This window comes from Zingiber officinale, chromosome 1B, assembly GCF_018446385.1.
Source record: "Zingiber officinale cultivar Zhangliang chromosome 1B, Zo_v1.1, whole genome shotgun sequence".
Classification (NCBI taxonomy): Eukaryota; Viridiplantae; Streptophyta; class Magnoliopsida; order Zingiberales; family Zingiberaceae; genus Zingiber; species Zingiber officinale.
Window position 1 is genome coordinate 145,389,224 of NC_055986.1, and position 11,174 is coordinate 145,400,397.

At 36.6% G+C, this 11,174-nt stretch overlaps 1 protein-coding gene across 1 annotated transcript; it reads right to left on the reverse strand.

The window, feature by feature from the left end:
• Positions 1–353: 353 nt before the first annotated feature.
• On the reverse strand, positions 354–7,390 carry LOC121983723 (coatomer subunit beta-1-like). The gene is made up of 4 exons (XM_042536359.1): positions 5,158–7,390; positions 1,826–2,335; positions 891–976; positions 354–783 (listed from the first exon to the last, which is right to left on the reverse strand). Exons 1-4 carry the CDS (start codon positions 7,213–7,215, stop codon positions 579–581), a joined length of 2,859 nt encoding a protein of 952 aa, XP_042392293.1. The 5' UTR covers positions 7,216–7,390; the 3' UTR covers positions 354–578.
• Positions 7,391–11,174: the final 3,784 nt, after the last annotated feature.

The window sequence follows — 11,174 nt, forward strand, 5'->3', positions numbered from 1 at the left end:
TAAAAAATTTCAAAACAAAATAAAAATTTAAATGATCTAAATAAACTGAATTAAATTTTTAAATATTTGATACATATATACAGTTTAACCAATCTTTTACTTATCCTACCTAGGATAGATACAGAGAAATTATTCAGTCATTATTGACAAGATCGATTACCCAAACAATGAGTCCAGTCTACTAACACTACTCTACTACGACCATGCCTAAAAATCAAAAAGATTGAAGCACCGTGTCTCCTCAACAATTCAGGGCAAACCTAAAGCACTAAGACTCGTCTTTCTTAGCATTCTAGTTTTCTCGTCTTCAAAGACTAATTCGGGCATCAAAATATGAAAATGCAAACAGAAAATTAGGAAAACCATCACCTTATCCAAGGCTTACTTTTTGGGTCTTTCTTTGACAAAAATTATGAACTCTTACATAAAACATAGAATCAAATTCTCGTACCAATGGAATATAGCACTAAATGTTTGAAAAGAAACAATGGAAGTGAATCAACCGGCAAGACCTGTTTGAAAAAATTGTAGTACCAAAGATTGCAGAGAACAAGAAAATATCAGATGGGGGCAGAATACTAACTGGCACTCTTCTGTTTGAGGGTTATCTTGTCGCCTAAACTGAGAGCAATTCCTTGTGTCTTGCTCCGTATCCTGATGTAGCCACTCAATTTGCCATCGGCCTGCTTCTCGATGCTTATGTTGACCAAGGCATCCTCTCCAAAGACACTCTTTGCATACAGGTTAGCAGCGAGAAATCCACAGTTCCCGTCCAGTGCGGAGCTGGAAAAGACAAGTGAAGAATAAAAGAAAAATGATGATAAGTGTACGAAGAGTATGAGAAGCATGAACTCATTGAGGGGAAGTTAACGGTGGCAAGGAAAGTTTACAGCGGGGTGAGGCACTTCATGTTTGTTGACTTGATAATATGATCTAAAAATTCCTTCTCATGCTGTATTATTGTGTTAACCGCAACCTGAAATGAATGAAAAAGGTAATGTAAAATTTTCATTTGAGAAACAAACATAATGCTAATTCATAAATCTCGTGATGTTCAGGGACGGCAGGATTTACAGAAGAGGTGAGATTGAACAACAAATTATTAAAGGCAAAATAAAATTTTTCCTCCTTATGCATTTAATGTAATTACCACTGGACCATGAGGCAGGAGATTTAAAAACCTTAACAAGCTAGAAAAAAAAATCATGAAATAGAATCTCAAAACTCAAAAAAAGTGTAATAAATAAAATTAGTTCTATTATCCTCAGATGATCTTCAAAACATTAGTTGTCTCTAAAATCCATCTGCTATAGAACATATTAAATAGTTGTCTAAGGCATACCTAGTCTACAGTAGAAACATAAGTTTTAGATAGAGCTAATAATTTTTAAGATCTATAACTACATGAGTTGCAGCTCAATTTTCGTACTTTCCTCAAATTCTACAATATCAACATTAATAAACATACGAATCAACAAAAAAAAAGGTTGCCAAAGTTTGCATAAGGATAAAACTACTGAAAAAAAAAAAGAAAAGAAAATCTAATGTTCAAGGGTTGTTAGGAAAAAAAATGAACATGTTATTTCACAACATACCTGTGACAGCAGAAGGCTCAAAATTTTAAATTTTTGTAGTGTCAATTTGAAAGTACCCAAGGTGAAGCATCCTCAGATATCACATAAGTTTTAATGATGATTTGTTAAACAACTTGATGCGTGTATATTTCAAAATAAAATTTCACAATTTAATACTGATAAGTTGAACTAAGTAGACATACTTGGGCAATCATTGATAGAGACCTGAATTTGTAAAGGCAGAGAAATACCTTATTTTCCCACTCAAATTCTGCCCACATGTTCCTAAATTGTGTATCAGCACAAGTGGCAGGAGATATGTAATCCATGATGTCAATGTGGATGTCGTTGAGGACAACAACAATCCTCTCGAGCACATTTGAAGTTTCATACACAATATTACCAAAAATGACTCCAGTTTCTGTCGAAGAGACTTTTATATTGGCACGTATTTGTTTGCTTGACTGTGATGCTAGAGTATAGTTTTGAGGTCGGTCAACAAGCTTCAGATCTCCCATGGTCGCCAACTCCAAACATAGATTCTGAAGTGTGTCTTTTGTTCGATTAATGACTGTGACATCGAGTACAATGTCATAATGATGAACTGTGACATATGCCTCAGCATATACAGGATCACTGAATCCAGTTAATTGAAGAATTCTGTTCAATTTATTAGCATCATCCCCGTCCTTCATAAATTCTCCAGTTGCACGTTTTAAATCATCTTGAACCTCATCCTCCAACTCAAGCTGGCTCATACCCTGCAAAAATTAACACATGCAGATTGAAAACCTTCATGATTGTATTGGTTATGAAAAGATATTCGACGGACAATTAAATTAAAGTTGTAATAGTAGCTTCTTTTCAAAGCATGACCTAATCCAAACAGTTTTAAAATCCTAGCATTACATGAAGTGGGATCAGATTGACTTGAAAGAGCCTCTGATTACAGTAAATGAGAAAAGAGGTGAACTTCATACATTTTAAAAAACACATTAAACCTGAAATAAATTCAATAGTCAGCTGATGAAATGTTCAGTATCTGACTGCGCAAGTGGCTGCATTTGCTGTCTCTATTAGCTGATTTTCAACAACTATTTCATTTCAAATAGGAGGTTGAAATAGTATGTTGTATAAGTATTTGATTCTAAATAATAAATATGCAGGCACTGAAAAAAATAGATTTTTAAAAAATAATCTAAATTTTTTTGTTTTGTTGCAAAATAAAACTATATTTCATTATTGAGATGTTGGAGTACCAAGTATATGATATACAATTTTGTCCTTTTTGAAACTAGATGTTTTTTTGAAAAAAAAAAAACATATCCAATGATGATATGTAAGCATAAACCAAAAAGGGCATTATCTTGACATGACTCAAAACAAGGGAGCCCAACTGTTATTCAAAAAGTGAATGTGCATTATGTTGTAGCCAAAACCAAATATAGTTGTAGTAGGTTTAAGAATTTGAACACTAAAATTATCAACAATTCATGTTTGTCCCAAACTTTTCAAGATCTACTACATGAATTTTATCCTTCCATCAGTTCGATATAAAATTATATCATTAATAACATATAAAACAATTAAATTATTTTTACATTAATTATGTTTTATTCAGTCTTTCTTTTGTCCTTTACACCCTTCCAATCAGTTGAATTTTTTATTTTTTCGTCTTCTTTTGTCCCAACCTCATAGCATAGGTACAACATTTGAATCAATAATCTTCTCCTATAACAATTAGTATTATTTTTATTGCATTCTAATTCCTTCATGATACCGCCCAAGGAAAATACCAAAATTTTGGATCTAAAATTGATGGGTTAGGCAATCTACTAATTGCCTCTGAGTATACACACATCATCTCAATCCATTTTCTCTTATTTTGTCATCTACAAGAGCTGCACCCAGCTGCTCTTGAATATTATCATTTTTTATCATGTCCATGCATCCATATTAACATTCTATCTTTGCAACACTATGATTAGTAGTATTTGTCCTGATTCCAGTCATATAAAACTGTAAACAGATTTGTCAATGGTTCAGTTATTTGCATAGTATCCCTTGTCCTTTTAGCAATATTACTAAAAAGGCTATTTGACTCAATTATAATAGTCTAATCTAAGCTTAAGTGATCACTTGTCAAATGAATATAAAATTTGATAATGCTTGTGCAAAAAAGTTTCAAAAATTGACTTGCAAATTGTTAGTATCTCATAAAAAAGAAACTATATTCCTACTCAACACAATAGCAATACTGGTCTCCAAGACCCCACATGGAACACAGTTAAAGATCATGAATTATACTCATACTGAGTTTGATACAGCTAGCAAAAAGAGGTTCCAATAGTTCAATTTTGCAGCTGGTAAAAGCAACTGATGTCAACAACAAGAAGGTAGAATATTCATTGGGCTTGTTGGGGCTTAGAGTAAACCAAAAGTCCACATTAAATTAAGTCAAATTGATACAGTAATAAGATATAGGCTAAGGTACATCTAGGTGTGCTGCCCTAAACCCTCTTACTTAGCTTCACCAAGATTCAGATATTTAGGGAGCAACAGAAGCATGTTACACATTCCTAGGTAACTGAACTTGATATTATATTTCTTAAGTAGACACCTGAAGTAATAATAATAACAACAACAACATCAACAATAATAATTGATGGGGCCTTCTATTGGGTGGTCCACTGGAGGTAACATGTCTCTTTGACACCCATGTGTGACTTTGGCTTGGAATTTCCAAAGTCAACTTCCAGGAATACTGTGTAACTAGTGATCGATCAGTTTGCTAATAAAAATTGGCTCGAGGAACAAACTACCTCTCAATAAACACAATTTGGACCATAGTTATAGGTTTCTTTCCATCTTCTTCACCTGACTATCAGTACTACAAAATATTAGAATAGAATTCCCAACATATAACATCCAAATAAGAGTCCTATCATGAAAAAATGTACATAGGTTGGTTCATTAATTTGTACAAGTATAACAACAATGACAACCATGATGTCCCACCTATTTAGGACATACTAAATGGATGCTATCCCACGTTTGTTTTAAGGATCTACCAATTGTCCAAGACATTTAAATAACTTTGAATTGGATGTACTAGAGTAATCAAATTGAAAAACAGGAACACATTGAAACCATATAAACAGAATTAATCAACTTGGTTTGATTTTCTGTTTCAATTTTTAAAGTATAACATGACATAAATACAACATTTGAACCTAGCTAATGTCCTTGATTTAATCATACCCATGCAAGCTTTTCATGTCAAATCCACTTAGAAAATCTTATAGTTTAGCATTGGGTCTAGAAGAAAAATTCCTTGCAAAGAAAACACAAGAACAATCAAGTATGCAATGTCTTGAACTCAAATTGGATTTCTAAAGGTCATTGTTTCTATGGCTAATATCACATTAAATTCTTCTTAGATGCTAAACTCAAAAAGGACCAACAGCAGTTACATATAGAGTATCAGTAGAATATGGAAAAGTAAGAGAATAAAAAAATGTAAGTGCTCATAAATTCGGTCAAATAAGTCAATTTTGAATTAATATTTATCGGCAGTCCTTACCTTCCTGCTCTTCAGATGATAGAAGTCAATAAGATCATCGGGCTGTGCATAGGAAACTTGTGCTTTATCTTTAATATCCTCAGCCTCTCGGAACTGTTTCTCTGCTAGCATTTCTGTAAAACTCTGGTGGCATGACTGCAGCCATATTTTCTGAACCTTGTCATCTTTGTTGCAGAGCAATCTTATGCATAGCAATATCCTGTCATATGAGTCATTATCAATAGGGTGCGAAAGAAATGAAGACAGTCCCAATTGTAACAATGAAGTCATGATCAACAAGGCCCCAGTGCACACTTTGTTTGCTTCAGACTTGGAGAAATGGACCTCCTTCAATCTCAAAACCAGCTTAGTCAGAGTGCAAGAAACAACAGCTCCAACAAAGAAGTCACCAGATAGGATCAATGATCTCAAATTTCCAGGTGATCCTGAAGACCCAGGAAGCACTGGTGGAGCAGACAAGGCAATTTCTGAAGCAGCACTTTGTGTCGCATAGGTCCCATCTGCCAGAACCATAGGGCGCTTCGAAGAAACAGTGACAGAGGAGTTGATCTGCAGAGGTTTCTTAGATGCATCAGCTGTTGCCCCCTCTTCAGCGGCACTGTAAAAGGGAAGATCTCCAAGGCTCTGCTTGATTACCTCAAAGCCACTCTCAACTTCTGGAACTGAAAGGCAGTACTCACCAATAATCCAAAGAGCACACGAGATGACCCTAGCAGCCCGGATCTGATAGAACGTGTCGAGCAGCCTTGTGATAATAGAAACCCTGAGTTTCGGGTTTCCCTCAATTATTTCTCTCACAAACAGAACCACATCAGTAGCAGAAGCAACGTTTGTATCTCCAAGGAAATCCATCAGCAGATGGACAACAGTGCTTGCAACCACCGGGAACTTGATAGCACACGAATGGATTGCCTGAACTAGCATCTGCCGGTACTCCCCATTCTTCTCGAGCTCGGTGCTCTGAGTCTTGACCACCTCCTTCTTGAGCAAAAGCACCACCTCATCAACGTTCCTAGATGTGATAAGCTCGAGAGCAATGTCGAGCGTCTTGCGAGTGATATCAAGATTTGGACTTGAGAGTGCACGAAGCACATCCATGATTAAATCCACCATGATCTCCCTGTGCGATGACTTGAGCTCATTGAGCCGATCAAGCACAATGAGCTTCACGTTGTTGTCGCTCTGCGAAACGAGGAGTTGGCAATAGGTGTTTGCTGCAGCCCGGATAGCAGTAGGGGCTGAGGAGAGGGAAACAAGTGTACCAGCGCTTTCATAGACAACTGCAGCTGAGGAAGAATTCAGGAGAGAAATGATGATCTTGATGTATTTGCCCTTTTCCGCGGGATTGGAGCGGCAGACCTTGCGGATGAGGTCGAGGGCAGTCATCTGGTGGAGTTCACCCCAGTCAGGGACATGGTGCGTTTGCGAGAGGAGGTAGGCGACGGCACGGGCCTGTGCACACGAAGCGAGCATGAGGAAAGCGTTGCGGCGGGCAGAAGGGTCCTGCTCCGAGGCGAGCGCCTTCTCGACAAGCTCTGGGGCGTCGGGGATAAGCTGCTCACCGGCCTGGCCAGGGAGGCGATAGATGGCGGAAATGGCGAGAAGAGCGTGACGTCGGACAAAGGGGTGTCGATGGTCGAGGTTAGCGAGGACAGATGGAACAAGTGGCTCCAGAATCTCGGGCTCAGAGAGGCGGCAGAGAAAGCGGAGCGTGACGCCACGGATGTACTCATTGGGGTGTTGCAAATTGTTGCGGAGGTTCTGGCAGATGAGGATCATCTCCGGAAGGACGCGACCGCGAGCGTCGGTCTTGTCGATGATCTCCAGGTAGAGGAGGAGCAGCTTCTGGACGGTGTGGTCCTCGGAGGGTAGGACGTAGCGGACGATGGTGATGAAGAGCTGGGGAAGGGTCTCGCCATTGAGAAGAAGCATGACGGCCTTCTTCATGGCGTCGATCTTGGCCTCCGCGCCGTTTCCCTCGAGAGCTTCCTTGATCTCGTTGGCCATGGCGGCGGACCCCTTGTCGAAGTGGATCAGGAGGGTGGAAGACTTCTCCATCGCACGCGTTCGATTCCTCCTCGTCCACAGGGGAGATGCGAGAAATCTAGATCTGGAACAGATCTGAAGAAGAAGGCCGGAAACTGGGAAGGCGGACGAGTCGGAAGAATGGAGGAGGGCAAGATCTGGATCGCGAGGAACGAGGACGGGGAAGCAGAATGAGGAACCACACTCCGGCCTACGTTTATTTGGACAAGACGGAGAGAGATCTGGACTTGGTTCGATTCGGCCCGCGTCAAACCTGGTTTACTGAAAAAGGTTCAATTTTGTAGGAACTAGTTCGAGTTAGACCCAAGCCGGCTCAATTTATTATTTACTGGTTTTTTTAATATTCTGGCAAATAAGGTGACATTTAATTCTTTTCTAGAAATCAGACTGATGATAAAAATTATAGTATTATAAAATAGAAATGGGTATTAATATAGGTATTATTTTTTAAAATAATATTTGATTAGTTGAATATTTTCTTTCAGAATGAATCTAAACTTTTTTTATCCTTAGAGAAAAATAAGAAAAAAATAAATGTGAGAAAAAAATAAATGTGAGAGAAAATTGAATGTAAAAGAAAAATAAGAGAGAATGATAAAAGAGAAAGTATAATGAAAGAGAAAATGTGATGGGAAATGAGAGAAAATGAGAAATGATTATGTGATGGGAGCGAGCATGATGAAAGAGGATGAGGAGAGAGAAAATAAAGAGATATAAAGTATGATAAGAGAAAATAACGAGAGAGAATGTGCGTTGGAAGAAATTAAGAAGAGAAAGTATGATGAGAAAAAAAGTCTGATAAAAGAGAAAATATGATAAGAAAAAAATGAAAAAAAAATATGATGGGAGAGAGACAACATGATAAAAGAGGATGAGAAGAGAGAAAATATAATGAGAGAAAATGGAGAGAGAAAATATAATGAGAGAAAATAAAGAGAGAGAGTGTGTGTAATGGGAGAGATTGAGAATAGAAAAGATATGACATAGAAAGTGTGATAAGAAAAAATGATGAAAGAGAGTGTGATGAAAAAGAAAGAACATGACGAGAGAGGATGAGGAGAAAGTGTGATGAGAGAGAAAATATAATAGGAGAGAATGAAGAGCAAGAAAATGTGATGAAAGAAAATAAAGAGATAGATTGTATGAAGGGAGAGACTGAGATACAAGTATGATAAATGAGAAAGTATGATGATAAAATGATGAGAGAGAAAGTAATGATGAGATAAAACAAGAAGAGAAAAAGTGATGTGAAAGAAAAAAAATGAACAAATATATTAAAGATATTTTTGTCCAAAGGATATTTGAGGGATGATTGAAAATCACCGGACCCTCTTGTGAGACCCACCAATATGGTGGGTGCCACTGTTTTGAGTTTTTTATTTTTATTTTTATTTTTTAATTTAATTAAATATGGTGGGCTGTCGTTACTTTTAGATTTTTTTTTTGTTTTTTTTTAATTTAATTAAATTCAAAAAATTAAAAACAAATCAAACGTTCGAAAAATCAAACGTTCGGAAAATTAAACGTTCAAAAAATTAAAGGTTGGATAACGTTTAATTTCTCCCTATATATACATCCGTTCTTTCATCTACTTTCATCTACTTTCATCATTTCCATACCCATTGCCTACAAAAAATTTAGAGAGAAATGGATAAAAATTCTGGTCATTATTTTAGAGATTTGTTCAACTCTCCAAATATCGACGAAAAGTCTAGTGAAGAAAGTTCTCGAGTCCGTCCTAATTTCTTCAATCCTCAATTTCCATTTCCCACTCAACATCCACCAAATTTACAACATTTTTCATACCCACCACCATATTATCATAATTTCCAAAGTTATCCAAATTCTTTGAGTGGCGGCCCTCGAACTCCGTTTTATACATATCCTCTGCAGAGTAGTCAGTATTTTATGCAAGTCTCATCTCATGGAATTAATCCGCTTCAATCACCAGAGATTCAATCAAATGAATCGAGAAGAGCTAGTGTTGATGCAACTGATAGTGATAAAGGTACACCTTATGCAGTCCCCGATTCACAATTTCCTCCATTCTCATCTGAAATAGGGTCCGACGATATTATTCTCAATCAAGCACCAGAGATGGGCAACGAATCAGATGAAGATCATAACAAGCGAACAGTATGGACAGTAGCAGATGATAAGCTCCTTGCAACGGCCTACACAATTATGAGTGAAGATTCAGTAGTTGGTAATGCCCAGAAGAGTGAGTCATTTTGGAAACGAGTTGTGACATACTTCAATATCAATCGAACTAAGGGAGCTAAAAAGAGAACTGTGGAGAAAGCAAAATCACATTGGGCTTCATTGAAAAAGATCGTAAATAGATACAATGGAATCTACAATAAATGGTATAATGATCGACCAAGCGGATAGAGTGACGAGGATTTGATGGTGCGAGCTCATGAAAAATACAAGAGTACTTTTAAAACTACTTTCCAATATGAGCATGTGTGGAGAATCGTGAAAGATAGTCCGATGTATGCTCCTCAATCCTCAGAGCGACGGGCTAAAAAAAAAGCAAGAACATCAGAATCATCAGGTGCACATACTGACTCTTTCAATCCTAACACAACTGCTGATATAGATGATAGAGAAATCCGATCTCGTCCAATGGGACAGAAGGCAGCAAAGAGGAAAGGCAAAGAAAGAGTACGCCTAATTGATGAATTGAATCAGGCTATACAACAATCAATGCCACATTTGGAAGAGTATAATAACAATAAGAAAGTTGATCAACTCATCCAAGCACATCAACTCCTCGTAATGGACACACGAGGCATGACTGAGGAACAACTTCAAAATCATCTAGCGATATGTGAACAACTGAAGAAAAAATTGAACATGTAGTTAATTTCTATGGTTTATTTTATCTGCTGCATGTTTATTTTATTAATTGTAGTTTATCGTTATGTATTTTATTAATTTAATATGATTTATATCTTTGTATTTCAATTTTAAATTTATAAAATATTTATATTTGTATGAACTTAAATTTATATATCTTCTATTATATTTTTCTTAAAATTAAATGTAAGTTAATTAAATGGTCGTAGGCCCCATAAATATTTGGTTGGTGAGATATTTGATTATGGAATTGAGGATATTTGAGAGTGAATATTTGATGGGTGAAACTCATAAATATTTAATTGGTGGGATATTTGATTATGAAAGTTGAGATATTTGAATAATAGGATATTTGAAAAATGATGTGGAAGTGGGGGCTACAAATACTTAGAAGAAATATCCCTAGCTATTATGGATGTTTTTAAAACTCAAGAAAAGAGGTGAATTTCATCAAAATCTAAATTTTTAGATTTTATTATAAAATTTAAATTCTATTTCCATCAACTAAATACAAAATTTAAGAATAAATTCATTCTCTTATTCCTAAATCCTAAAACCAAACGCCATCTAAATCTTTGAATGTCCATCTCGTATTCATGGTAACTAATTGATTTAACAAAATTGTTGCTTTCACTAAAAGGGTAGAGCTTGGGACATTTTGTTTACAAGGTGTCAAGGTCGCAAGTAACACTCGAAAAAATCACTAGTCGACAGTAAGGAGGCATCGCACGCCAATTAGAGACAAAATCCGAGAAAAAAAAATTCTGTAGTATGTCAACAGTTGATTCGAAGCTTAACTAGTTAGTTGTTTGACTCACCTAACCGTGACTGACCTAACTGCTACACCTTAGTTCCGGAAGCACCACTTCTTGATTTACCAGTGGAAACTTCCGTGGGACAACAGCACTCCTAAAGGTGGGATAACACGGATAAGGACTCGCTCGCTCCCCAATCACATCGCTGTCTGCATCGATGAGCTACGACCCAAAGCCTCGGGTTGGGAAAGAGGAAGTCTATTTATAAATGGATATGAGTGATAATTTGGCGTTTTCAATTCTCATCGTTTCTTTTTCTTTTTTTTTCCTTTTCTTTTTCTTTTCTGTTTTTTA